General features: G+C 55.1%; 3 protein-coding genes and 1 long non-coding RNA gene across 17 annotated transcripts; 2 read left to right on the top strand and 2 right to left on the bottom strand.

The window, feature by feature from the left end:
- Positions 1 to 14,363, top strand: VARS1 (valyl-tRNA synthetase 1). Of its 4 annotated transcripts, XR_014250456.1 has the most exons (31): positions 1 to 343; positions 539 to 960; positions 2,184 to 2,318; positions 2,414 to 2,552; positions 2,783 to 2,907; positions 2,990 to 3,077; positions 3,281 to 3,381; positions 3,517 to 3,644; positions 7,077 to 7,241; positions 7,488 to 7,569; positions 8,061 to 8,180; positions 8,265 to 8,373; positions 8,466 to 8,560; positions 8,799 to 8,889; positions 9,142 to 9,266; positions 9,351 to 9,454; positions 9,541 to 9,699; positions 9,814 to 9,904; positions 10,022 to 10,127; positions 10,213 to 10,283; positions 10,373 to 10,498; positions 10,801 to 10,905; positions 10,988 to 11,056; positions 11,146 to 11,224; positions 11,349 to 11,476; positions 11,859 to 12,014; positions 12,166 to 12,372; positions 12,456 to 12,567; positions 12,663 to 12,743; positions 12,833 to 12,988; positions 14,219 to 14,363. XR_014250456.1 is itself a non-coding variant. In XM_082411527.1 (30 exons), the coding sequence occupies exons 2-30, from the start codon at positions 574 to 576 to the stop codon at positions 14,285 to 14,287; spliced, it is 3,798 nt and encodes a 1,265-aa protein (XP_082267653.1). In that variant the 5' UTR covers positions 2 to 343; positions 539 to 573; the 3' UTR covers positions 14,288 to 14,363. The 4 variants fall into 4 exon arrangements, 2 of the variants coding, with proteins under 2 accessions (XP_082267653.1, XP_082267654.1); XR_014250457.1 differs by lacking the exon at positions 12,663 to 12,743 and having other exon boundaries at positions 2 to 343; XM_082411527.1 differs by having other exon boundaries at positions 2 to 343; positions 12,663 to 12,988.
- On the bottom strand, positions 969 to 14,808 carry LOC309637277. 2 transcript variants are annotated; one of them, XR_014250466.1, is made up of 5 exons: positions 14,599 to 14,731; positions 9,535 to 9,681; positions 8,802 to 8,906; positions 7,050 to 7,223; positions 969 to 1,143 (listed from the first exon to the last, which is right to left on the bottom strand). It is a non-coding gene; the product is annotated as an uncharacterized lncRNA (long non-coding RNA). The 2 variants fall into 2 exon arrangements; XR_014250465.1 differs by lacking the exon at positions 969 to 1,143 and adding an exon at positions 3,651 to 5,994 and having other exon boundaries at positions 14,599 to 14,808.
- VWA7 (von Willebrand factor A domain containing 7) lies at positions 14,706 to 25,060 on the top strand. Of its 7 annotated transcripts, XM_082411531.1 has the most exons (18): positions 14,745 to 14,832; positions 15,086 to 15,357; positions 15,682 to 15,963; positions 16,466 to 16,562; positions 17,182 to 17,292; positions 17,753 to 17,948; positions 18,063 to 18,232; positions 20,190 to 20,302; positions 20,752 to 20,868; positions 21,361 to 21,546; positions 22,011 to 22,143; positions 22,262 to 22,414; positions 22,525 to 22,617; positions 22,959 to 23,260; positions 23,342 to 23,481; positions 23,684 to 23,858; positions 23,964 to 24,071; positions 24,958 to 25,044. In XM_082411531.1, the coding sequence occupies exons 2-18, from the start codon at positions 15,118 to 15,120 to the stop codon at positions 24,994 to 24,996; spliced, it is 2,655 nt and encodes an 884-aa protein (XP_082267657.1). In that variant the 5' UTR covers positions 14,745 to 14,832; positions 15,086 to 15,117; the 3' UTR covers positions 24,997 to 25,044. The 7 variants fall into 7 exon arrangements, with proteins under 7 accessions (XP_082267655.1, XP_082267657.1, XP_082267659.1 ...); XM_082411529.1 differs by lacking the exon at positions 24,958 to 25,044 and having other exon boundaries at positions 14,706 to 14,832; positions 15,103 to 15,357; positions 23,964 to 24,956; XM_082411533.1 differs by lacking the exon at positions 23,964 to 24,071 and having other exon boundaries at positions 24,958 to 25,060.
- Positions 25,061 to 25,106: 46 nt separating this feature from the next.
- SAPCD1 (suppressor APC domain containing 1) lies at positions 25,107 to 26,919 on the bottom strand (the record flags this gene model as incomplete). 4 transcript variants are annotated; one of them, XM_082411581.1, is made up of 5 exons in its annotated part: positions 26,563 to 26,919; positions 26,170 to 26,310; positions 25,578 to 25,673; positions 25,386 to 25,475; positions 25,107 to 25,291 (listed from the first exon to the last, which is right to left on the bottom strand). In XM_082411581.1, the coding sequence occupies exons 1-5, from the start codon at positions 26,674 to 26,676 to the stop codon at positions 25,196 to 25,198; spliced, it is 537 nt and encodes a 178-aa protein (XP_082267707.1). In that variant the 5' UTR covers positions 26,677 to 26,919. The 4 variants fall into 4 exon arrangements, 3 of the variants coding, with proteins under 3 accessions (XP_082267707.1, XP_082267706.1, XP_082267708.1); XM_082411580.1 differs by having other exon boundaries at positions 25,113 to 25,475; XR_014250462.1 differs by having other exon boundaries at positions 25,164 to 25,291; positions 25,386 to 25,673; positions 26,175 to 26,310.
- Positions 26,920 to 26,930: the final 11 nt, after the last annotated feature.

Raw genomic sequence — 26,930 nt, 5'->3', positions numbered from 1 at the left:
CGCGGTTCCTGGGCGCGTCGCCACCCCCCACCCCGTGCCCGCGCCCCTCGCTGTTCCTCCGGAGCGCGGTCTGCGGCGGGCGGCGTGGTCCCTGGGCCAGGGTCGGGCAGGGCAGCGCCCGCACACGCAGGCCGGGCACGGCTGCCCCCGCCAGGACCCGTGGGCCCGGAAACGCTTGCAGTCACACGTGGGCGCCGACGGCCCGGGCTGCTGTCGCAGGGAGCTACGGTCGCCCGGACAACTGCCCGCCGGACTTCCCGGCTCCAGCCGCCAGGCCAGTCCAGCTTCGGCCGGCGCCCGGCTATGAGGTGGATACCAGGCTCAGTGTGACCACCTCCCTCCAGTACGTACATACAGCCCGAACCCCCGTCCTGCCGGCCGCTGAGGGGCTCCTACGAGCTTCCCACACTCCCCGAGGGCCCGCGGTCACGGGAAGTTCCCCACTGTCATTGCCACTCCGAGAGCTGGGTCCTCGGCTCTTGAAGTCCCGTCAGATTCCTGGATTCCTCGGTCTTACCCTGTCTCTCTTTCTCCTTAGGGTTTTTCCACCTCGTTCGGACCTCCTGCATAACCATGTCCGTCCTCTACGTCTCTCCTCACCCCGATGCCTTCCCCAGCCTCCGAGCCCTTATAGCTGCTCGCTACGGGGAGGCTGGGGAGGGTCCGGGATGGGGAGGAGCCCACCCCCGCATCTGTCTCCAGCCGCCCCCGACCAGCAGGACTCCCTTTTCGCCACCCCGCCTGCCCGCCCTGGAACAGGGGCCCGGTGGGCTCTGGGTGTGGGGGGCCACTGCTGTGGCCCAGCTGCTGTGGCCAGCAGGCCTGGGGGGCCCTGGGGGTAGTCGGGCAGCCGTCCTCGTCCAACAGTGGGTCAGTTACGCTGACACGGAGCTGATACCAGCCGCCTGTGGGGCAGCGCTGCCAGCCTTGGGACTCCGAAGCTCTGGCCAGGACCCCCAGGTGAGAAGAAGCGCAGAGGGGAAGGGGGAAATTTAGAAGAAGGAAGCAAGACTTGCAATCGATAGTGAGCGAAGAAGACAGCATGTCAGACATAGAAAAAGGTTGATCGTATTCCAGATTGCCACCTGATATGGTAACCTTGGGCAGGTTTCTTAAACTCTCTGAGCCTTGGTCTTCCTCTGTCTGTGAAAACGAAAATTGAGAACATGTTGAGAAGGTGAAAAGATGTGTGCAGAGCACATAATCTAGTGCCAGGTGCTTTAAAGTCTCGGAGTAAGAGTTTGATGAATCTGAAACTGATGAGGTTAGTTAGAGGTTACTGTGAATTGTAGGTAAAGACTGGGTGAGGGAGAGATGAGGAGAGGTAGTCAGGCCTGGAGAGATGACAGTTGCTGGGAGAAGACGGAGGAGAAATGAAATGAGGAAGAAGGGAAGTAGGAGAAAGGAGAGATAATCATACCAGATTATAACTAAATTCTTCTTGAGTGGAGCTGTGCCTTACTACCCTTATAACACCAGCTCGTTGCAGAGTATTGAGCACATGGTGGATATTTAGTATTTTTTGAATGAATGAATGAAATGAATATATGACTTAGATCCTGGTTTGCTCCCTCATATCCTGACTACCCTATCTAAATAGAGCCCCCCCCCCCATTGGGAGTCTCTCTCCCCCTCAGCTTCATGTATTTTTCTTCATAGCACTTAGGAAAACAATAGGGTAATACGTTATATATTTGCACATTTATTGTCTCCGCCCCTAGAATGTAAATTCCAACAGGTCAGGGGCTCCATCTGTTCATATTGTCTCCTCATTCATTAGAGAAGGCCTGGCATGCAGTAAGTACTTAATAAATATTTGTTGAAACAGTTATTGTGTTGCCTCATGTAATCTTTAACTTCCTGTGCTTAGTATATTGTATCTGACATGTAAGTGTTCAGTAGGCAGTCCAGTGGTTAAGACTCCATGCTTCCAGTGCCTGGGGTGTGGGTTTGAGCCCTCGTTGGGGAACTAAGATCCCGCATGCTGCGTGGCATGGCCCAAAAAAAAAAAAAAAGTGTTCAGTAGGAATTTATTGAATGAATGGGAAGTATTTTTATTACAATCATTTCAGTGAAGAAGAAACTGGTGATTTGTGGGAATGGAAGGAGGCCAAATGGATTGAGTGGGGGTGGGGATTGAGGTGGGCCGAGCCTTATCTCATACCCCTTTGCCCTCCTTTTAGGCTGCACTGGCGGCCCTGGGCAGGGCCCTGGGCCCCTTGGAAGAGTGGCTTAGGCTGCACACCTACTTGGCTGGAGAGGCCCCCACTCTGGGTGACCTGGCGGCTGTCACAGCTTTGCTGCTGCCTTTCCGTTATGTGAGTCATTGGGGCTTGGGGAAGAATGAGGGCAGGTTCCCTCAGACCTCACTATAGGGTGACTAAGGAGAGTTCATTTCTTTTCCCCACCCCAGGTCCTGGACCCCTCTGCCCGCCAGATCTGGGGTAATGTGACTCGCTGGTTTATCACATGTGTCCAGCAGCCAGAATTCCGGGCCGTGCTGGGAGAGGTGGTTCTGTATTCAGGGGCCAGGCCTCTCTCCCAACAGCCAGGTGAGGAAGGATGGAGGGTGGGAGCGGAGGGGTTCCTCTGGGGCCTTTCATGCAGCTCACTTTCCTTTCTCTCTTAGGAATAGCAAAATCACTGGGACAGGAGCTGGGCGGGGGTAGGTGGGAGGTCGGCATGGGGGAGCCTTTGGGCAGCTGAAATAGGCCATCTGAGATGTAATAGCACTATTCACAGAGGGTCCGCAGCAGGTCTGCATTTCTGTGCCTCTTTCCAGGCTCTGAGGTCCCTGCACCCCCAAAGACAGCTGCTCAACTCAAGAAAGAGGCAAAGAAACGGGAGAAGCTAGAGAAATTCCAACAGAAGCAGAAGGTCCAACAGCAGCAGCCACCCCCTGGGGAGGTGAGAGGCTGGTGGAGCTGGATGGAGGGTTGGTGCCATGGTGAGCGGCTGATATCTGGGCCTATATCCTTTCCCTCCCAAGCAGAAGAAACCAAAACCAGAGAAAAGGGAGAAACGGGATCCTGGGGTCATTACCTATGACCTCCCAACCCCACCTGGAGAAAAGAAAGGTACTAGGAGGAGGAAGAGAGACCTCCACTCTTCACCTCCACCCTCCTTGTCTCTTCTCTTTTTACCCCTTTTGCTCTGTCCTTGCTCCCACTACTTTGCTTAGTGAGGGTTTGCAGAGTCCCAGGTCCTTCTCTGCTGGCCTCTCATCCCCTTCCCAGCTGCTCCCAGCCTCGGCTCTGACCCTTCCCTTCCTCCCCCTCAGATGTCAGTGGCACCATGCCTGACTCCTACAGCCCTCAGTACGTGGAGGCTGCCTGGTACCCTTGGTGGGAGCAGCAGGGCTTCTTCAAGCCCGAGTACGGGGTGAGTGGGCACTGCTGCCCAGGCCTGGAGGGGATGGGGGCGGGGAAGGACAGGGCTGAAGGATACATTGCCTGGGAGCGGACCAGAAGAGGTGACATGAGGCCTTAGTAAGTACCCATCCTTCCTCCCCGTCAGCGTTCCAGTGTGTCAGCACCAAATCCTCGGGGCATCTTCATGATGTGCATTCCACCCCCCAACGTGACAGGCTCTCTGCACCTGGGCCACGCGCTTACCAACGCCATCCAGGACTCCCTGACCCGATGGTGAGCTCCCATCCTCTCCTCCAACTGGTTCCCTCTGCCTTCTCTGGCTCCACACTCCTGTGGTTCCCTTCTCTTTGCCAACTGGGGCCCTCAGCTCTGCCCCCTGGTGGTGCTACACTTCTCTCTGGGTCACTCCCACCTGATGATTTAGCATCCTCTCCTGGTCAAGTAACCAGCGCTTCCACTTGCAAACTCTTCTCTTGCCACTAAAAATAACATTATTTTGAATTTAGCAAGAAATACGTGAATATATTCTTGTAAGAAATTTAAAGCTTCAAGTTTCCTTGACCACCCTCCTCCAGATTTATTCCCTCCTAAGAATTAGCACACATCATTGTTATCACTTGGATGTGTATCTTTCCAGACCTTTCCTATTTGCTTACATGTACATGTACCCATAAAAATGTGTAGTTTTCCTTTTGGGAAATGGGTTTTTCTTCTCTGTAACATAAAGGGCTCACACCAAACTTGTTATTTTACAACTTTTTTCTTACCCTTAAGAGTTTATTGTAGAGATTTTTCCTTGTCCTTATATGTAGACTGACTTCATTCTCCTTCATTGCTCCTTAGTGTGGCTCTACATAATGGTGTCACTTTTTTATTAATGGTTGTTCCTAATTTTTCTCTGTTGAAAACTGCTGGAATGCACATTTCCTATACATGCTTTCTCAAGCTCCTGTGGAAGCATATCTCTGGCGTAGATACCAAGAAATGAAATCTCTGTGTCCAAGGGGCATGCCTTTATCGAGTACAAATAGAAGCTGGCAAGTTGCCCTTCAAAACAGCTTTACCAGTTCATACTCCATGAGTTGCATGTGAGGTGTGCCCCTGCCAACCCTGGACATTATCTGTCTTTGTTTTGCCAATCTGATGGGGGGAAAATGGTTATTTCTGTTACTGCTGATTCCTAGTGAGGCTGTGTCTCTTCATGTATCCTGGCCAGTCAGGTTTCCCTTTATATGAATTGTCTGAACCTATTGTTTGCCCGTCTTTCTATTGTTCTTTGTTTGTTTACTTTTTTAATTGTTTTGTTAGAAGATTCTTTATAGACTCTATGTATATATTCTGGCTATTGATTTTTGTTGTTGTTGTTATATATGTTATAAACATTTTCTCCTGTTCTAGCACTTGATTTTTTTCCCCCACTGTTAATATTTTGATTAGTTAACAACCACAAAGGCTAATATTTCAGGTGACGAATTTCTTTTAAAAAGTATTTTAAAACAGCATTTTATCTATTGAAACTAGGGTTTATTTATTATATTTTAAATTTTGAGAAGTTTTTCTAGTGTCCTACTTAACTCAATTAATTTGGTCAAAAATATTTACAGGACATAACTATGTGCCAGCTCTGCTCAGGGCACTGGGATACATCAGACTTAGCATTTTGCAAGGAATTAAGAGTTGGAAAAACAGAGTTGTGTTACATACGTATAATATATAACAGCCAGATTATTTACGTGAGGAAAGGTTTAACACTTCTTACAGAACGCTTAAGGTAGCAACATTTTTTTCTAATGAGCATGGTTTAAATCAAATATTAGAAACTCCCATTACTTAACTGGAATAGATTCATGTCAGTGTTTTAGAATCACAAATAACGTGAAATACAGCCATAAGTATCTCCAGTAAGATATAAAAATGAAATGAAAGTGACTGTCTACCTATGTTTTTTCCGTTTTCTTCTTCTTGCAGAGAATAGGGTGTTTTTCTACAAATATCCATGACATTTTATTGATTTTTTTTTTTGGCCAAATTTATATGCTCCCCAAGAGATACTTTTAGTGAAATAATATTTTTATCTTCCTTTCTCATGCTTGATTTCTTTAATAGTATTGTTTAACAACATCTTGAAAAGGTCAGAAAATGTTCATATCCATTACAGCATATAAGAATATCTGTGATCTGTAAGAGAACGGAGTTGCTACAGTCCTGTCGCCAAGGAGATCTAAACCCAGTGGGGGTAAACAGACTGATAAAGTAATGGATATAATGCCGTTTGATGAGTCATTGAAAATAATGTATGAACACAGTGTTACTGTATTTCTATAGTAATTTTCTCTCCCCCACTCTTTTTTAAACGTTTCATTTTTTAAAATTAATTAGTTAATTGGCTGCGTAGGGTCTTCGTTGCTGCGTGCGGGCTTTCTCCAGTTGCGGCGAGCGGGGGCTGCTCTTTGTTGTGCTGCGCAGGCTCCTCATTGCGGTGGCTTCTCTTGTTGCGGAGCACAGGCTCTAGGCGCGTGGGCTTCAGTAGTTGTGGCTCGCGGGCTCAGCAGTTGTGGCGCACGGGCTTAGTTGCTCTGCGGCATGTGGGATCTTCCCAGACCAGGGCTCGAACCCATGTTTGCTGCATTGGCAAGCAGATTCTTAACCACTGCGCCACCAGGGAAGTCCCATAAACATGTATCATTTTTTAATAACAATAGTAATAGCTGACAATAATAATAGCTTAATTTGGTCCTCTCTCCTACTTTAAAATGAACTTCTCAAAGGTCACCAAAAAGTTCGTTACAGTTTAATGCTTTATGGGCCACATCAGCACAGAGCTTGATTAAGAGTAAACTACATTTACTTGTACCAGAATATGGTAGGTGAAGACTCACGATACTACCATCTCTATTTCTCTAATTCATCCCCTGATTAATTCCCTGAAATATTACTAACTTCCAGTCATTTTCTCCAAAATAGTCTAGTCCTTGCATTTCAACTTAGAGATTTTATTTTTCTGAGGTTTTATGTTTTAACCTAGTCAGTTTACCAGTGTTCTTTGACTTAATCTTTACTGTCTTGTTAAAGAAAATCTCTCCTGCCTCCAAGTTACAAACATGATCACCTATTATTTTCTTCTTTTTTTTAATTTTTGGAAATGATACCGTTTTCTAATGCTTTTCTCATAGTTTTGTTTTCTTAAGTTGAGGGTTTTTCTTTTTAACTAAATTAAAATCAAACTAAATTTAGATTTTAAAGTAAGTAAGTTTATTTTTGTGGCTATGGGGAAGTAGGGCGATTTTTCCAACCAATTAGCTAGTGTCCCGAACAAATTTATTGAATAGTTTGTCCTTTCTCCACTGATATGAAATGCCACCTTTAACAAATACTAAATATGCTTGAATCTGTTTCCAGTCACTGTTTTGTTTCCTTAATCTATAACTTTTTTCCTAGTTCCTGTGAAAACTTCTTTTAATAATCATAACTTTCTCATATGTGTTGATATCTAGCTGGGCGAGAGCCTCCTCTTTGTCCTTCTTTTGCCAAATTGCCTTGGCTGTCCTCACACATCTCTGCCTGACAATGATTTTAGAGTTGGGAGAGTCCTGCCCCATCGCCCCTCTCTTTCTCGAGTTCACCGACTGCCTGCCTGGAGTCCCTTCCTCCTTCGGGGCAGCTCTACCGCCCGCTCACCTCTGCTCCTCCATGCTCCTCCCACAGGCACCGCATGCGCGGGGAGACCACCCTGTGGAATCCTGGCTGTGACCACGCGGGCATTGCCACCCAGGTGGTGGTGGAGAAGAAACTCTGGCGCGAGCAGGGGCTGAGTCGGCACCAGCTGGGCCGAGAGGCCTTTCTGCGGGAGGTCTGGAAGTGGAAGGAGGAGTGAGTGCAGCGTCCTTGCAGGCATCACAGCCCTGCTTCCCTGTCCCCTGTCCAGATAAGATCTCTGTCACCTGCAACCTGGCTGCAGGGTCAGACCCTCCCACAGAGGCTGAGGGTCATTTGGCTCCAGGGCCCACGTCCATTTCAGAGGGATGAGTGATCCCCACATTCTGCCCCATTAGCTGCCTGATGTCTCCCTCCAGCCCAGGGCTGATTGCTGATCCCGGCCTGTCTGTCCGCTTCCAGGAAAGGTGACCGGATTTACCACCAGCTGAAGAAGCTTGGCAGCTCCTTGGACTGGAATCGAGCCTGTTTCACCATGGATCCTGTGAGTAGGAGTAGGGGCGGGTCTCGGGGCTGGGGTAGGAGTAGGAAGCTCCCCACAGAAGAGAGCATATGCCCAGGGCCCTCCCCCAGGAGGTGGCCCACTCGTAGGAAACCACTAGGGCTCAGCTGCAAATGCCACTTTCTACCCCATGTCATGGCCCTTTGTGTTACCTGTCACCCACCTTAGGAGCTCAGATTCCTTTCAGTGGCACATGATGGGGCCTCACCCTCCCCTGGAGCCTGAACCCCCAGGATTTTCTGCACTAGCACCTGTCCCTAGCTGAGTGGTTTCCCTGCCATCTCCAGTATCACCAGGCTGTTGCCAATCTGTGTTCCCATAGTGCCCTCTCCCCCTCAAGAAAAGTACTTCTCTCCTCTAGCCCCTAAAGGGGTCTGTGTGCCGGGCAGTGGGGCTCTGGGCCGGCCGGGTCTCACTGGCCCCTGCTGCCTTGACACCGAGGCCCATCTCTGGCTCCCCCTGTTCCCCCCTAGAAACTGTCAGCAGCCGTGACGGAGGCCTTTGTCCAGCTCCATGAGGAAGGAGTCATCTACCGTAGTACCCGCCTTGTCAACTGGTCCTGCACCCTCAACTCTGCCATCTCGGACATCGAGGTGTGCCCCTTCCCTCCCCGGCTCTCCCCATCTCCACCCCCAGCCCCAGCCCCTGGGCCACTCTTCTTAATCTCCGCCTCACAGGTGGATAAGAAGGAGTTGACAGGTCGCACCCTGCTCTCTGTGCCTGGCTACAAGGAGAAGGTGGAGTTTGGGGTCCTCATCTCCTTTGCTTACAAGGTCCAAGGCTCAGGTAGGAGCCAGGGGCACCAGGGTCCTGGGCTGGGTTGGCTCGGGGGCGGGAAGGGCCCAGCTCTGAGCCCACAAGGCCTCCTGTCACCCCAGACAGCGACGAGGAGGTGCTGGTGGCAACAACTCGGATTGAGACGATGCTGGGAGACGTGGCCGTAGCTGTGCACCCCAAAGACCCCAGATACCAGGTGTGGTGGTGTGCTGCCCGCAGTTGGGGGATGAATGCTGGCTGAAGCGGCCCCCGCGCTACGTGGGGGGATGGGCGCTGAGACCCCCGGCTGATGAGAGAAATTGGATCAGAAACTCATCCGCTGGCTGTTTTCTGGCCGTGTAGATGGAATTTGGGTGTTAGGAAGCCAGGACCCTGCGTAGGAGGGAGTCAGGCCCAGCCCTTTGTGCGTTTTTGGCATCTTCCTCTGTCCCCAGCACCTGAAGGGGAAGAGCGTGATCCACCCATTCGTGTCTCGGAGCCTTCCCATCGTCTTCGATGATTTTGTGGACATGGAGTTTGGCACAGGTGAGCGCAGGGCTGTCCTGTGGGGAGAGGAAGGAGCCATGAGGCACACTCCTGCTGTGCATCTTCCCTCTCAAAGAAGAAAATAAGCTTCACCTGAGCAGGCAGGAGTTGGGCTGCTTCTCAGGGGACTGTGTGAGGGGGATGGGGGACAGGGGTGGTCTGAGAGCCACATCCGTCGGCAAAAGGGGGGTGCGTGTGGGCAGAGACTCTTCTGAGTCCCTCGTGACCCTGGCACCCCCACGTACACCCCAGGCGCGGTGAAGATCACCCCTGCACACGACCAGAATGACTATGAGGTTGGGCAGCGGCATGGGCTGGAGGCCATCAGCATCATGGACGCCCAAGGGGCCCTTGTCAACGTGCCCCCACCTTTCCTGGTGAGACTGCCTGGGGCATCGTGGCTGGCTCAGGAGACAGCGAGGTACCTGGCACAGCAGTGACAGCGCCTGTCTCCCATCCAGGGTCTGCCCAGGTTTGAGGCCAGAAAGGCAGTGCTGGCGGCGCTGAAGGAGCGGGGACTGTTCCGTGGCATTGAGGACAACCCCATGGTGGTGCCACTTTGCAAGTGAGGGTGGAGGCCAGGGAAGGGGGGAGGGGATGGGTTTCTCGAGGTGCTCACCACCCAGCCTCCCCACCCACATGTACCTGCAGCCGCTCCAAGGACGTGGTGGAGCCTCTCCTGCGGCCCCAGTGGTACGTGCGCTGTGGGGAAATGGCCCAGGCCGCCAGTGCTGCTGTGACACGGGGCGACCTCCGTATCCTGCCCGAGGCCCATCAACGGACGTGGCATGCCTGGATGGACAACATCCGGTGCGTCAGGCCCCTCGATGTGGGGAGGGCGACCGGGTGAGGGGCTGAGCGGGGCAGAGGCCGGTGCACCTCCTGCCCTTCCTTGATTCCCTCCCCTCCCCCTGCCACTTGCAGGGACTGGTGCATCTCCCGGCAGCTGTGGTGGGGCCATCGCATCCCAGCCTACTTCGTCACTGTCAGTGACCCAGCTGTACCCCCAGGGGAGGTGAGAACTGGGCCAGGGCTGGGTACTGGCACATCTTGGGGGGGCTCTGGGTTCATTGGATCTTGGTGGGGGGACAGGCAGAGGTGCCCCCTTGGATACTCACTCCACCTGTGGCAGGACCCTGATGGGCGGTACTGGGTGAGCGGGCGCACCAAGGCCGAGGCTCTGGAGAAGGCAGCCAAGGAGTTTGGAGTGTCCCCTGACAAGATCAGTCTCCAGCAAGGCAAGGCGGGGCCTTGGGGTGGGGGCAGAGGGGGGCTGATCCTCACCTCTACCCCGTCTGACCTCTGACCTCTGGCCCCCCTCAGATGAAGACGTACTGGACACCTGGTTCTCCTCTGGCCTCTTCCCCTTCTCCATCCTGGGCTGGCCCAACCAGGTACGTTCCCGGGGCCAGCGCAGGGTGGGGTGGGAGTCTTGGGGGTGGGTGCTCGGCTCGCCATCACTCACGCCCTGCTCTGCCCCCAGTCAGAAGATCTGAGTGTGTTCTACCCGGGGACGCTGCTGGAGACGGGCCATGATATCCTCTTCTTCTGGGTGGCCAGGATGGTCATGCTTGGCCTGAAGCTCACTGGCAGGCTGCCCTTCCGAGAGGTGTGGAGACTGCTGAGACCCCTCCCACTGTCCCCTCCCTCACCCGGGCAGCTGTGGGTGGGCCTGGCCAAGGAGGCTTGTGGGGTCTCAAAGCCAGCCTGGGCTCCACTAGGTGATTCTGCACCCCAGCTTCCTAGAGGAGGGAGCACCTCTAATTCACACGAAGGCACTGAAGGGGCTGGCAGGGACATCGAGGGGCCTGAGGTTCAGAGGGGGGCAAACCAGAGGTAGGGGTAGGGGGACAGGCATTGGGGTCTAGGTGGGGAGACATCCCCACAGGCCTTCCCTTCCCTTCCTCGCAGGTCTACCTCCACGCCATCGTGCGGGATGCCCACGGCCGGAAGATGAGCAAGTCTCTAGGCAACGTCATTGACCCCCTGGACGTTATCCACGGAGTCTCTCTGCAGGTGGGGCTGGGCGCGGGCTCAGGCCAGGAAGGGCTGTGGGGTGGTGGCCGCAGGCCCCTGACTACTCCCACCTCACCCTCAGGGCCTCCACGACCAGTTACTGAACAGCAACCTGGATCCCAGTGAGGTGGAAAAGGCTAAAGAAGGGCAGGTACAGAGGGTGGGCCCGGGGCTGGAGTTTGGGCAGAAGGCAGGCGAGGCTGGCTCAGGACGCTCCCCCTGCTCTCTCCTCCCCCGCAGAAGGCAGATTTCCCAGCGGGGATCCCCGAGTGTGGCACCGATGCTCTCCGGTTTGGACTGTGCGCCTACACGTCCCAGGGTACGGCTCCCCAAACCTGTCTCAGCTGCATCCTTCCTCCTTCCCTGAGGCACCCCTCTCTCCTCTGCCCTGGGCGTGAGCTGGGAGGGAGAACGGTGTGGACTCACACTTCACCTCCACCCAGGCCGTGACATCAACCTGGATGTGAACCGGATATTGGGATACCGCCATTTCTGCAACAAGCTCTGGAACGCCACCAAGTTTGCCCTCCGTGGCCTTGGGAAGGATTTTGTGCCTTCACCCACCTCTGAGGTGAGGGCCTGGTGGGCGCGAGGTGGGCAGCACCCACACAGGTTGCATCGTTGCCATCAAGCACGGCCCATGCTGTGTCAGGATTGTAGCCACAGAGTCAGGAAGCCCGGCTCCTGCCCCCAAGGAGCCTCTGTCTAGCTGGGGGGACAGAAGGATATAGGGACAGATTGTCATCGGGAGAGCCTCAGGCACTGTGGTCCTCCCACAAGGTGGAGGGGGGCCTGCCCCTTCTCCCCCAGATACTGGGCACATGGTGGTTGCTTTGGACCCATCAGGCTCCTGGAATGCAGATTTCCCCATGGTTCCCGTTCCCATGGGGTTCTGGCTCCCCTCCCCCTGGGCATATGGTGGCCCCCTGCCTGATATGGTGTTTCCCCCCAAGCCTGGAGGCCGCGAGAGCCTGGTGGACCGCTGGATCCGCAGCCGGCTGACTGAAGCTGTGAGGCTCAGCAACCAAGGTTTCCAGGCCTACGACTTCCCAGCTGTCACCACCGCCCAGTACAGCTTCTGGCTCTATGAGCTCTGTGACGTCTACCTGGTGAGGAGGAGCCGAGGGGCCGGGGCGCACAGAGCCCTGGGTTGGCATGAGCCCTGAGCCAGCCTGTCCCCCTCCCAGTCCTCACCAGTTCAACGAGGGCTGGAGGCTAGGCCTTCCCCAGCCCTGAGCCCTGTGCCTCCCCCTCCCCTAGGAGTGCCTGAAGCCTGTGCTGAATGGGGGGGACCAGGTGGCGGCCGAGTGCGCCCGCCAGACCCTCTACACCTGCCTGGACGTCGGCCTGCGGCTGCTCTCACCCTTCATGCCCTTTGTGACCGAGGAGCTGTTCCAGAGGCTGCCCCGGCGGACGCCACGAGCTCCGCCTAGCCTCTGCGTTACCTCCTACCCGGAGCCCTCGGAGGTAGGGGGATGGCCTGGCACGGGGCTCCGGGGAGCTCTGCAGAGCCAGCCCCAGCTTCCCTCACCCCCTCCTCCACCCCACAGTGCTCCTGGAAGGACCCTGAGGCGGAAGCCGCCTTCGAGCTGGCCCTGAGCATCACTCGAGCCGTGCGCTCCCTGCGTGCCGACTACAACCTCACCCGGATCCGGCCCGACTGTGAGCCTCAGGCCCCCGTGTCCCCCGTCCCCTCAGCCCACTCTGGGACCAGTGTCCAGTGTGGCTGTCTCGTCTCCTTTCTCCCTTCCACGCAGGTTTCCTGGAAGTGGCTGATGAGGCCACAGGCGCCCTGGCGTCAGCAGTGTCGGGCTGTGTGCAGACGCTGGCCAACGCGGGTATAGTGGCTGTCCTGGCGCTGGGGGCTTCTGCACCCCAGGGCTGCGCTGTGGCCCTGGCTTCTGACCGCTGCTCTGTCCACCTGCAGCTGCAGGGGCTGGTAGACCCGGCCCGGGAGCTGGGCAAACTGCAGGCCAAGCACGATGAGGCGCAGCGGCAGGCCCAGCGTCTGCGGGAACGCCGCGCCGCCTCGGGCTACACTGTCAAGGTGCCCCTCAAAGTCCAGGAGGCGGATGAAGCCAAGGTGTGTGGTGTGGGTGGGCATTTCCTTCCCCATTTCCCACCCCATCACTCCCTCCACCATCAAACCCCCTCCTGCGTCTGCTCTGCCGGGCCCCAGGCAATCCATGGAGGAGCAGGTGGGACCACGTAATCCCTCCTCTTACACATGAAGAACAGCCAGGGCAGGGGCACAGTCCAGGGGCACACAGCAAGTTGAAGATGGAAGCAGACCATCCATCCATCCTTCCTCCCAGCCAGACGCCTCATGCACCACTCGGTTCCCAGAACTTGGCATCCACGTGCCGGGGGGCTGGGATCGGGACTGACCCAATGCAGTCAGGAAGCTTAGCAGATCACCTGGGACCCCTCCAGGGAGGAGCCATGGGGTAAACCACAGGGACAAAAAGAGAAACATGAGTGGAGGCTAAGAGTTACAGAGCCTTGGCGGCTGAGCAGGGTTGTCTCATGTGATTGTCCCAGTAGCCCTCTCATGGCAGGGCAGTATTAGCAACACCATTTTCCAGATGAAGGCTAAGGGCCCCTCAGAGCCTCTGTTCCTAACCACTGTGCTCTACTTCCCCAGTCATTGGCTGGGGCTTAGCCACTGGGTGGCACACATGAGCTCTGAAGCCCCTTTGTCTTTGGGAACGGACCACTCTGGGAAAAGACAGGACCCAGGAGACCAGTGATGGTGGAAGAGAACAGAGAGGTGGGGAATTAAGGGAAAGCAGGCTAGCCAAGCACACAGTTCCCCCAAGCTACTCCCTGCCCATGGTCCTCACCCATCTTTCCAACTCTGACCCCTCTGCTCTTTTTTTTTAATATATAAATTTATTTATTTATTTTTGGCTGTGTTGGGCCTTCGTTGCTGCGCACAGGCTTTCTCTAGTTGCCGCGAGTGGGGGCTACTCTTGGTTGCGGCGCGCAGCCTTCTCGTTGCAGTGGCTTCTCTTGTTGCAGAGCTCGGGCTCTAGGCGCGCGGGCTTCAGTAGTTGTGGCACGTGGGCTCAGTAGTTGTGGCTCACGGGCTCTAGAACGCACGCTCAGTAGTTGTGGCTTACGGGCTTAGTTGGCTCCGCGCCATGTGGGATCTTCCCGGACCAGGGGTCGAACCAGCGTCCCCTGCGTTGGCAGGCAGATTCTTAACCACTGAGCCGCCAGGGAAGTCCCTGACCCCTCTGCTCCTGTGGGTATTTGGGGTTCTCTTCTCTTGGCCCTGGGTCTCACCACTCACCCCCTTTTCCACCCTCAGCTCCAGCAGACAGAAGCAGAGCTCAGGAAAGTCGATGAGGCCATCTCCCTATTTCAGAAGATGCTGTGATACACCCAGCTCCAACCTTCATAACTCCCAGTGTTCCACCATGGGGATGGCAGCAATAAAATATTTTGCCACAAAACCATCTCTTAGCTGTGTGTGGTGGGGCTGGGGAGGGGGTGCTGAGGGGCTGGGTTCCTGAGTCCTCAGGGGCGCCAATGTGAACGGGAGGGCAGCAGGCTGGGCGTGAGGCACTGGGTCCTGGCGGGTAGAGAGGTGCGTCTCTCTGGGTCTGGCCCTGGCCCCGAGCCAGGCCTGAGTCACGCTGCTAGCACCCTCCTCCTCCCGCTGCCTCCTCCTCCCAGCTCTTCACTCACCTCCGCACTGCGGCCAGCCATCCAGCCGTGGGAGGCCCGCCCTGGTGCTGGCTGCTGCCTGTGGCCTTGGGCAGGCCTCAGTAGAGGGGCCAGGGGCTGCCTGTCCTGCCCGCAGCCTGCCGGGGCCTCCCTCTCCCTCTCTCCACTGAATCCGGCCTAGGTTAATTATAACTCTGACCTAAGTGCCCTGTGACACCCTGCCCCCACGGCCCTGCCTGGAGACCCAGCAACCAGGTAGGGGAGAGGCCTAGAGAGGAGACTTCCTCTGCATGGGGGTGTTAACCGAGGGGTGTGGGGTGCGGTGCTGGGGGAGGAGCCTCAGACCCTTCCCCTGCAGGTGTAAGCCCCTATTGGTCTGAGAGGCCCTCAGGTTGTCTGGATGATTGAAGGGAGAGGGCGGGGAAGCCAGTTAAGGGGCCAAAGCAGGTGCCCATGGAGACAGAGCCAGGCCTGCCCTGAAATCTCTGCTGCTTCCTGCTCTCTCAAGAGCCTTCTGTTCCCCAGGTCCATGTCTCAGCTATGCTCCCCACGGACGAGCCCCTGTCCCACCTGGGCCCCTCACTGCTGCTGTTGCTGCAGCTGCAGCTACTGCTGCGCCCCGCATCTGCCTTCTTCCCCAATATCTGGAGCCTCCTGGCTGCCCCCGGCTCCATCACCCACCAGGACCTGACCGAGGAGGCGGCACTCAACGTCACCCTGCAGCTCTTCCTGGAGCAGCCGCCCCCAGGTCGGCCCCCCCTTCGCCTTGAGGACTTCCTGGTGAGCGTCCCTGGGTCCGGTCACATCCCAGGTGGATTCCCCATTCTGGGGGACTTCTACTACTTGAGGGTCCTGCTTGCCCAGAGAAGGGACCCCACGCACGCATTCCCTCCTCCCCTCCTGACAGCAACAATACCCAGGAGTCCTGGTCCTGCAATCAGGAGTCCCGCTCCTTAGGAATGACCAGGATTGCCCCTCCCTTGTAGGGCCCAGCACCCTCAATTCCTGCCACACCCAGCCTTGAGTGACAGAGCTGAGGAAATGTAGGCAGTGGTCCGATCCAAGGGGCTTCCCTGAAACCCCTGCCCCCTACCACCCTCCCAGGGCCGCACCCTCCTTGCCGACAACCTCTTTGCCGCCTACTTTGGACCTGGGTCTCCTTCCCGGCGGTTCCGAGCAGCCTTAGGAGAGGTGTCTCGTGCCAATGCCGCCCAGGACTTCCTGCCGACTTCCAGGAATGACCCTGACTTGCACTTTGATGCCGAGCGGCTGGGCCAGGGGCGCACACGCCTGGTGGGAGCTCTAGGGGAGACTGTGGTGGCAGCCAGAGCCCTTGACCACACCCTGGCCCGCCAGCGCCTCGGGGCTGCGCTTCATGCCTTGCAGGTGAGGACAGAGTTGGGGGGGGTCACGGTCAGAGGGGTCTTCGTTTCCAGTCTTCCTGTCTCCCGAATGGTGCCTCCTTAGCCATGCCTCCCCCTACTCTAGAAGGGGCTGGGGCGCTGCTTGCCAAGGCCCTGGGGCTATTCCCTAGTCCCCACCTCCAAACTGGCAGCTTCCTGTGGGAACAGCCGGGAGGCATTGGTGGCTGGAGCAGGTGAGTGAGAGAGGGCGGTGCTGAGGTCAAGAGGTGGGCTGTGCAGGCCACTGAAAGGCCTCTGGCTGGGCTCTGAGTGAGATGGGAAGAAACGTGGGAGGCTCCCACTTCGGCAAAGCTCTATTCTGGGCAAGGGGGAGAGCAGTGGAGGGGACTTGGGGCGTCTGAAGGAGTAGCAGGGTGGGAGGAGGCTTTCAGGCTGGGGAACTGGGAGGAGGGGGCAGTTAGGGCTGGAGACTGTGAGAACAGTGAGCTAGTGCTTCTTCCCCTTCTCCTTTCTCTTGGGACCAGGATTTCTACAGTCACAGCAACTGGGTGGAACTGGGGAAGCAGCAGCCACACCCTCACCTCCTCTGGCCAAGGCAGGGACTGCGGAACCTGGCGCAAGGTACGGCCAGGACCCCGCTGGTAAGGGTGAGCCCACAGAGCCGCCCCTCAGCCCATCCAGCCACCACCTCACATCCTGGGGTCAAACAGGATGCGACATGGCTTCATCTCTGGAACCACCTGTGCGGTCCCTCGGTTCAGCCAAAGGCCAGTCAGCTGCTTCCCCAAGGTCACGCAGCAGAGGACAGAGCCAGGACCAGATCTGCAGACGTCAGGGAGTTCTCTGTCTTTCACGCGGCTGCCTCCCCCCGCTGGATCACACGGGGCTTTCTCTCTCAGTCCCCTCATCCTTCCGACTGAACTGTGACCCGGAAGCTGCCTCCTGTCTAGTACAGGTTCACTTCCTGTCCACAGCTCACAGAGGGCACACTCCCGTAGGATTGGTCCCCCCCACACTTCCGGGTTTTCTAGCACAGTCCCAGTCTCAAATATTAAGTCTCATTGCCAGCCATGAGCTCCAGGTTTTAGTTCAGAAAGCCTGGAAGGGTACCTGCAAAGGGTACCTATGGGCTTTCGCCTTGCTCCAGTCGAGAGGAAAAGCTGAAGAAGTTTGGGTGGACAGGGATAAAGGTCAGGGGCAGCAGAATCTTGGGTGCTAGACCCTTGCCCTCTCTTCCCAGTGGGCGATCCTACCTGCTCCGACTGTGAGGAGTTGAGCTGCCCTGGGAATTTGCTGGGCTTCACACTCCTCACCTCTGGCTACTTTGGAACTCATCCCTCCAAACCTCCAGGTACCAGACAGGAAAGCCCCCAGAAGTAAGGGGAGAAAGTCACTTCCTCTCCCCTGACCCTCTCCCTAGGGACCTCAGTCCTGTAGCCCTTGTCCTATTTCCTATGGCATCACTTCTTGGAAGAAGGAGAGGATGCTGGGAGGGGGGCGGGTGGAGGAAGGTCCACTGAGGTGGCCATGATTGTTGGGGTGGTGGGAGCAGCTTCTTACACTGCCAATAAGACTTCAGTGCCCGAGGGCAGCTTTTGGGGACTAACCGGAGGGATCAGGGGATCCACCATGTGCTGTGGTAACTAATCATTCCAGATTTACTCCAGATTTGCCCTCTACAAAGTATCATAATTTTCTGCTTATCCTTTGCTGAGGAGTGAGAGGGTCAGGGCAGGTCAGAGAGGGCCTCGTTTTATTAGGAGGCAGTGGGTTTTTTACCTCCACCCTCCAGATCCCTTTCCCCAACCCAGGGAAATGTAGCCATGGGGGCCATTTTGACCAGAGCAGCTCCCAGCCACCACGGGGAGGCATCAACAAGGATAGCACGTCCCCAGGCTTCTCCCCCCACCACATGCTGCACCTCCAGGCCGCAAAACTGGCCCTTCTGGCCTCCATCCAGGCCTTCAGCCTCCTACGAAGCCGCCTGGGAGACAGGGGTTTCTCCAGGTGAGTGGCCTCCTGGGGATGGGCTCCTTAATAGGTAGGTGCTCCAGAGTTGAGAAACCAGGGGCCGGGGACAAGTGCGCAGACCCTTCACTGTATCTCTGGCCTGCTTCCCAGGCTGCTGGACATCACCCCAGCCTCCAGCCTGAGCTTCGTCCTGGATACCACAGGCAGTATGGGCGAGGAGATCAACGCTGCCAAAATCCAGGCTCGCCACATTGTGGAGCAGCGACGGGGTGGCCCCATGGAGCCCACCCACTATGTCCTGGTGCCTTTCCATGACCCAGGTAACTGGGGTCTGGCTGGAATAGTGGAGGGAAGTCCAGGGCAAGGGGTAAATGCCACTGGTAGGGAAGTGGGCCTAATGGCTTCACTTCCATAATAAAATGGAGGCACTTCCTAGGGTCCTGAGTGAGTCTTTACTGGTACTTGTGTGCATATAGGAAACAATCAGCCACTTCTTCCACTGCTTCCAACATGACAGCACTTTCCATATGAGCTTAATCATTATGGGTGCTTAGGCAGGTAGCCTCTGCTTTCTTAGGCTTCCATTCTAGTAAGTCATTTTCAGTTCTGTCCATTTCCTGTAGACAGAGGTTGGGATGAAGATGGTGGGGGGTTGGTGGGCCCAGGCCTCTGTGAAATGTCTAAGACAGCTAGTTACATCATATTCCTTTCCCCGCTAAATAGAAGTCAGATCATCTGGCCTGGGTTGACCAGCACTTACTGGGTGTACTTAGGCTGATTGTTTAACCTCTCTTTCCTCAATTTCATCATCCATAAAATGGATTAGTACTTGCCTTATCCTACCTATCTCCCAGGGTAGAAATGATCATCAAATAAAATTTGGATTGAGAATTCCCTAAGGGCAGGGTTTGAGTCTGATCTGCCTATATAAAACTCATAGTAGCTGACATTCAAAAGTGGTTTATCACATATTTGATAAAGGTACGAGTAAGTGAATAATTAAGAATTTAGCACTTATTATGTGTCAAAGCACTATTCTAAGATTTACAAAATCAACTCATTTAATCATCCCAATAACCCTCTCTGAGGTAAGTGCTATTATTTCTCTCTCTTTTCTGTGAGGAAACTGAGGACCCAGTTTTTTTTGTTGTTGTTTTTTAGTTGAAGTATAGTTGACTTACAATGTTTCAGGTGTACAGCAAAGTGATTCAGTTATATATATTCTTTTTCAGTTTCTTTTCCATTATAAGTTATTACAAGATATTGAGTATAGTTCCCTGTGCTATACAGTAGGTCCTTGTTGGTTATCTATGTTGGCTTTTTTTTTGGCTGCGTTGGGTCTTCGTTGCTGCGCGCGGGCTTTCTCTAGTTGCGGCGAGTGGGGACTACTCTTCATTGCAGTGCGTGGGCTTCTCATTGCGGTGGCTTCTCTTTGTTGCGGAGCACGGGCTCTAGGTGCGCGGGCTTCAGTAGTTGTGGCACGTGGGCTCAGTAGATGTGGCTCGCGGGCTCTAGAGTGCAGGCTCAGTAGTTTTGGCGTACGGGCTTAGTTGCTTGGCGGCATGTGGGATCTTCCCGGACCAGGGGTCGAACCCGTGTCCCCTGCATTGGAAGGCAGATTCTTAACCACTGAGCCACCAGGGAATTCCCCCCAGTTTTTTTTTTTGTTTTTTTTTAATATGTTTTCCAGTCACTCTGTACTTTTTTTTTTTTAATTAATTAATTTAGTTTTTGGCTGTGTTGGGCCTTCGTTTCTGTGCGAGGGCTTTCTCTAGTTGTGGCAAGCGGGGGCCACTCTTCATCGCGGTGCGCGGGCCTCTCACTTCCGCGGCCTATCTTGTTGCGGAGCACAGGCTCCAGACGCGCAGGCTCAGTAATTGTGGTTCACGGGCCCAGTTGCTCCGTGGCATGTGGGATCTTCCCAGACCAGGGCTCGAACCCGTGTCCCCTGCATTGGCAGGTGGATTCTCAACCACTGCGCCACCAGGGAAGCCCCCCCCCAGTTGTTTTTTATACTTACACATATACCCAAAAAGGCCCACTCAGGACCACAGGAAGTACCACCATTTTGTGAGGAAATGAGGTCCACTTTCCCACCAGAGGTACCTAGCCTCTGCCTTGTTCTACCCTGTCAGTATAAATATAAAGGAATATTGTTATCTCAATACTTGTCCACCCAAGGAGCACAGCGGGGCCTCTTGACTGGGGAGGTGCCCGTGGGTGGGAATGAGGGGAGCCCTCCTCTCACTTATCTCAATCTCCTTTCTCCTTTCCCAGGGTTTGGCCCCGTCTTTACAACCAGTGACCCTGACAGCTTCTGGCAACAACTCAATGAGATACATGCCTTGGGAGGTGGAGATGAGCCTGAGATGTGCCTGTCAGCCCTGGAGGTGTGCCCTCCCCACCCCTTCTCTTCTTCTCCCCCCACCCCTTTCCAGGCCCCACCATCAAGGGAACTAGAGCTTCCCTGGGACCTCATCCCTCCACCCCATCTTCAGAACCTAGTCCCATTCGCTTCACTCCAGGTTCCAGGGCCGTATTGCCTTCTACTCTGCCCTCCCTTCCTCTGCCCATTCCCCTACTCCCGCCATTTTTTTAAAAATTTATTTGGTTGCACCAGGTCTTAGTTGCGGCAGGCGGGCTCCTTAGTTGCGGCAGGCGGGCTCCTTAGTTGTGGCATGTGAACTCTTTGTTGCCGCATGCGTGTGAGATCTAGTTCCCTGACCAGGGATTGAACCCCGGCCCCCTGCATTGGGAATGTGGAGTCTTATCCACTGTGCCACCAGGCAAGTCCCACTGCTGCCATTTTTTAACACCAGTTTTTTCCCTCCCCTGCCAGCTGGCCCTGCTGCACACACCTCCACTCTCAGACATCTTCGTCTTCACTGACGCCTCCCCCAAGGATGCCTTTCTCACCAACCGGGTGGAATCGCTGACTCAGGAGCGGCGTTGCAGAGTAAGCATAGCTGGTGGGAAACTCAATGTTAGCCACCCAGGGATGTGGGAAACTGCAGGACAACTCTCATTACAAGGGTCACACTCACACTAGGGTGGTTAAACCAGACTTGGCTTGGGGGTGGGAGAGGTGGACCATGAGTATAACATTTCCAGATCCCTTTAACAATACTAAAGAGTGGGAGGCCCTGCCCTTAATGATGCTGAATTCTTATATGAATCTGCCCCCAATAAACCGTTTGAAGAACTGGAGATTTGGTTGCCAAAAATCCACTATGTGGATGACGTATGGTGACAGTTACAGGGAATGGCAACTTCTAATTGAAGCCCAGGGGTTGCGTCATTGGGAGACCCTGCTGTAGCAGCCAGAGGGTAGACAGAGAATTTACCACCAATCATCAGCTCTGTAGAAAGCTTGAGCACAGGAGATCCTTATTTACAATGGTAGATGGCAAACGGAAACTTCAAGTACTGGCCTTTCTTCCGGGCACAGGTCACATTCCTGGTGACTGAAGACCCATCTAGGGTTCAGGGCCGACCTCGGCGTGAGGTCTTGTCCCCTCTGCGTTTTGAGCCATATGAAGCAGTGGCGCTGGCCTCAGGAGGAGAGGTGATCTTCACCAAAGACCAGTACATTCGGGATGTGGCAGCCATTGTTGGGGACAGCATAGCTGACCTGGTAAGTGTGGGGGCTCAGCTCAGAACTGAGGGGATGATGGTGACACTGAATTTCTCTTTCTTGTAGGAGAAAGCAAATGGCTCCCATTGCTGAGTTGCCATTCTAGGCAGAGGGTGGGAAAGGAAGTTTCTCCCCCTCTGAGATCCACAGCTACCCACCTTCTACACTGCTCCTTCCATATTAGTACTACCACCCCCAGTCTTGGCCTCCAGTATTCTGTCTTCGCGGCTACTCTAGGAAGTCCTGCCATCTTTTAAGGGGGGCAAGAAGTGGTTGCCTCATCCTTAATTCCTTGCCTCCAACTTTGTCATTGATCATAGCTTCATCCCTGGTCCTTCGTCTCTCACTGGTATCCCATGTGTTACTTAGTTTTTTTCTGTCTCTACCTTTCTTTCTCCTGTCTTTGTTCCCACCTCATTCCATGCCTTATCTTCTCCCCCATTTTTTGGTCCTGCCCCCTCAAGGTGACCCTTCCCCTGGAGCCTCCTGTTGTGGTGCCTGAGAGGCCACTTGTGTTCAGTGTGGATGGGCTGCTCCAGAGGGTCACAGTCCGGATCCATGGGGAGGTCAGCAGCTTCTGGATCAGAAACCCTGCAGGTACTTCCATGTGTGTGTCTCAAGGCAGAGGCAAGAATGGAGACTCGAGAATGAGGGGTAATGTACTAAGGGAAAGGAATTCTCCTGTGACAATCTCTTGCCCCCAATACCCATCCAGGGGTCTCCCAGGGCCAGGAGGAAGGTGAGGGGCCTCTAGGTCATACTCGCCGCTTTGGGCAGTTCTGGATGGTGAGCATGAATGACCCCCTGCAGACAGGAACCTGGGAGATCCAGGTCACAGCCAAGGGTACCTCCCGGGTGAGAGTGCAAGGTAAGGAGGGAGATGTTCCTGGGAAAGGAAGGGGAGACTGCAGAGCTCAGAGAGCAATATCAGTCACGTTCATCTCTGGAAGGTCTCTGACTGCCTTCGCCCTCCCTCAGCCCAGACCTCCCTGGACTTCCTCTTCCACTTTGGGATCCCCAGGGAGGATGGACCCCACCCTGGCCTCTACCCCCTGACTCAACCAGTTGCAGGTACATCTGTCCCCACCCCTAACTTGTTTTGTGTATATATATATATTTTATATATATAGCTTTTCATTGAGTTATAACATTTAATAAGGTGCACTGAACTTCAGTGTACAGCTGGGTGGATTTTATATAATAAAAAATAACCGTCATTCAGTTCAAGCTATAGAACATTTCCAGCATCCCAGCACTCCCTCCTGGCCCTCCCCATCAATACCCATAGAGGTAACCCCTTTCCCCCATCCATACCCCCCAGAGCTAACCCCTATTCAAAGCCGTTCATGCTTTTCTCCCTGTCTCCAAACCTCACGCAGACCACTGTTCTTTCCTCCCCTCCCCTGTCCCAGGTCTCCAGACCCAGCTGTTGGTAGAAGTGACAGGGCTGGGCTCCAGAGGAAACCCTGGAGATCCTCTGCCGCATTTCTCCCACGTCGTCCTTCGAGGTGTCCCGCACGGTGCCGAGCTGGGCCGGGTGCCTTTGGAGCCCATGGGACCCCGGGAGCGAGGTCTCCTCGCTGCCTCGCTACCGCCCACGCTTCTGTCCACCGCAGGACCCTTCTCTCTGGAGCTGATTGGCCAGGACGGAGTGGGGCAGGGCCTGCACCGGGCGGCCCCCCAGCCCTGTGCTGTAGTTCCTGTCCTTCTGGAGGTGAGATGCCAGCGGAAGGTGCGGCTGCGGCTGGAGAGAACAGGGCCTGCTGCTCCTCCCCTGACCGGCCCTCCTCCGCAGCTCAGTGGTCCCCCGGGTTTCCTGGTGCCGGGCACCAAGGCCCCACTCAGCCTCCGCATCGCCAGCTTCTCGGGCCCTCAGGATCTCGATCTTAGGACATACATCAACCCCAGCTTCGCTCTCACCTCCAACCTCTCCAGGTGAAGCCCCTGAAACCTCCTGCTCCCTTCTTGTCCTATCTTTCTATTCCCAGGGCATGGGATCTGGTACTCGCTCCTCTGGCCCTTTCAAATTGGCGCTCAGATTCCTCGCTCCCCTCCCAGCCTGCGCTTGGCTCCACCCCTTGGCTCTCAGCTATTCGGAGCCTGCGGCTTCAGCCGGACTTCGGCATCCACTCCCCAGGGTTCGCCTGGAACAGAACGAGTCCGCCTGGGGGTGCCTGTGGCTGAAGGTACCAGACACAGCCGCCTCAGACTCCGTGGTGATGGTGACTGTGACCGCGACGGATCGAGAAGCCAGCACAGTGCCCCCAACCCATGCCTTCCTCCGGCTCCTGGTGCTGGGCCCCGCCCCGCAGGTGAGGTGCCCCCACTTTCCACTGCACGATAGGCAGGGTGAGGGGAGGGCGGTGCAGGCTTATTTGGGTGCAGCCACCCTGACAGCCTCTCCCTCTTCTCCCCAGGACCAGCTCCCTGCCCCTGTCCACTCGACTGACCCTTTCCTCACAACCACCAGCCCTGCCTTTCATCTTTCCACTTTGGTGACTCCGGGCAGGGCTGGGGGAGGGCTGGTGAGCAACCCCTGGTGGGGCACAGTTGGAGCAGTGCTGCTCCTGCTAGGCCTGGCCTCCTGGTGACACAACAGCCCCTAGAGGGATGGGTCTCCAGCACTGTTTGCCATCTTGCCCCATTGGTAAGAAGGTAACATGGGCCTCTGGACCCTACCTCTCCCAGGTGGGATGGAGGTTTTCCTTCTCATGCACTTGTCCCTTTCCAAGATTGGGATAGAGGACAATGGATTTCCCCACAATGCACTTTCCCTAACCCTTGTGGGTAACAAACCAGACTCATTTTTGGAGACAGTTGCTTTCTATTTCTCTGTAGCGTCTTTTTTTTTTTTTGGCTGCGTTGGGTCTTTGTTGCTGAGCACAGGCTTTCTCTAGTTGCGGCGAGTGGGGGCTACTCTTCGTTGTGGTGCATGGGCTTCTCATTGCGGTGGCTTCTCTTGTTGCGGAGCACGGGCTCTAGGCGCACAGGCTTCAGTAGTTGTGGCTTGCGGGCTCTAGAGCACAGGCTCAGTAGTTGTGGCACACGGGCTTAGTTGCTCGGCGGCATGTGGGATCTTCCCGAACCAGGGCTCGAACCCGTGTCCCCTGCATTGGCAGGTGGATTCTTAACCACTGCGCCACCAGGGAAGCCCTCTGTAGCATCTTTATTTCACTACTTATTCATGCTCTCCCAAGCTCAGGTAGAGGGGAAGATACATGGGGCAGTGACTAAGATTGTAAGTGGGGAGGAGGGTACCCCACCTCCTACCAAAAAGTGTTATTTATAGAATTGCTTTTATTGAAATTCTGGAGACGCTTCTATTTTATTTTTGAAATTCTGGAAATGCTTATATTTTATTTTTCTATTTAAAGTTGAAGTACAGTGCCAATAAACATGTCTTCTCCCCAGAGAGATTTCAAAGAAAGATCACTTATGCACATCATATAGGGAAGAGTGAGAGCGTAAGATACCAAAAAGATGAAATGGAAGTTTTCAGGAGTGGAGAAGAAACTTCACACCAAGATGTCTGGATTTCAGTTGACCCGCCACCTGGAGCCAGTTAGCTACTGAGTCAAGAAGCAGAATAAGGAGGCTGGGGGTTCTGACTCAGCCTTGCCAGCACAACTGAGGGGAACCAGAGGAGACGTTAGACACGGGTAGGGCCCCTCCGTCCATTGGGGCACCCTGGCTGAGCCATCTCCCCCTTTGGCTGAGTGACTCCTTTTTGCTGCCTTGACACCACCTGGAGAAGAGGAGGGAGACAGCCTGGGTGTCTGTGCCCTCCCTCCCACTGAGGGCCAGGGCTTCCGCCCTCCCCCCACTCCTCTACTGCTTACATGTTGCTGCCACACGTTCTGCTTCCTTGACCTTCCCTTCCAGTCCTGGGTGGCGCAGGAACTAGCTTTGTTCAGGGGATGCGGGGAGAACTGGGTGGGGCGGGGAATTCACTGTTTTGTTAGACCAGTGCTGACCCCAAGTCCCCTCTTTACCCTCACTTCCCAAGAGTAAACTAAAAACAATAAACTCACCTTCCCCTGAATCAGGTTCTGCAAACAGATGTTCACCTTTTGAATATGGGCTAACTGGGGGCCACCAGGCTCTGAGTGTAAATCTGTTGGAAAATTCTAAAAGGAGGAGTTAGAGGCAGACAACGTGGTGAAAACTCGAGTACCATCTTCCACTCTTCTCCTATCACCACAGGTCATTCCTCTCCTCCATCTGGATCCCCTCATCCCAATTCCCTGCCAGGCAGGTGGGAAATTCCAGTACTCTCCACTCCATTTCTTTAATAGTCCAGTTCCTCCAACCCCCTCACATAGCATAGTACCCGCTTTCTCTATTTGGATCCTCCCTGTCCATCCCTGACTCACTGGAACAATCCAGACCACTCCCCCATCTCCATGGAGTGAGCCAAATTGTGTCCCTCTGAATGGAATGCAGACCAGCCTCCTCTAGGCCCAACAATGAACCGACCTAACACTTGGTGGCATCCTGTCATTACAATGCTGCTTCCAACTGATGATCCCTCTCCATTAACTCCTGCCTTTCCAGGATGGTGTCGGGCTGTGTCCACATGTCCCTGCTACCCCTGCCCCCACATACCGTGGGTCAGCCCCATACCTCACCAAGGGCCCCCAGATATAGCTGCTGTTGCTGGGCCTCCCTCAGACGGCCCTCATACCAGGCCTGGCTATGCTCCAGCAGCTCCAGCCCCTGCCACAGGGCATCCTGTTCCCGCTCCAGAGCCTGCATCCTCTGCAGCTGAAAAAGGCAAGAAGCAGAGGCTGACTCACTCCACAGCAGGGTTCTGGGCCATGCATGGCCCTTACTCTTAACCCCTGGTTCAGTTCACTATCTGGTCACTGAGTGTGAGCCCAGACTGGCCACTGAGGACCTGGAGGGCGAGGGAGAGCAAGGGGCTGAACTTACGAGTCCTCAAAATTGAGTGGAATTGCAGGAGACTGATCTAGGGAGAGGGGCTTCCCCGGGACCTCTTGCGGGACTGATACTCACCCAGAGGAAGAAGCGCTGGGCCCCTGGGTCTTGGCAGCTTGTCTCCAGTGGCAGCAGCAGAACCGTGTAGGGGGCCTGCACCAGGGGCAGCCCACCAGGACCCCGGCTCCCCATGGCTCTGAGGTGGGAAGGGTGGAGCCACACCCACTGGTGCAGGGCTGGTCCCTCCCTTTCCCCCAGCCTTGCACCGGTCCTGCCTAGTCTTTCAGCCTCCCAGAGCCCTTCCTGCTGGGTCTGTCTCAGGCTGAGGTGTTCCTACTTTGAGGGGAAAGAACATCTCCCTTGGGCTCCTGTCTTCCCTCTCATCTGTTTTTGTAGGGTCTGTTGAAGTGGTTGGTTCTCATAAAGTCCCCCTGGGTAGAGCCCGA

The sequence above is a fragment of the Balaenoptera physalus genome, assembly GCF_965194825.1.
Source record: "Balaenoptera physalus genome assembly, chromosome: 11".
NCBI lineage: Eukaryota > Metazoa > Chordata > Mammalia > Artiodactyla > Balaenopteridae > Balaenoptera > Balaenoptera physalus.
Note: the sequence above shows the minus strand (reverse complement) of the source record. Positions and strands in the feature narration are given on the sequence as shown.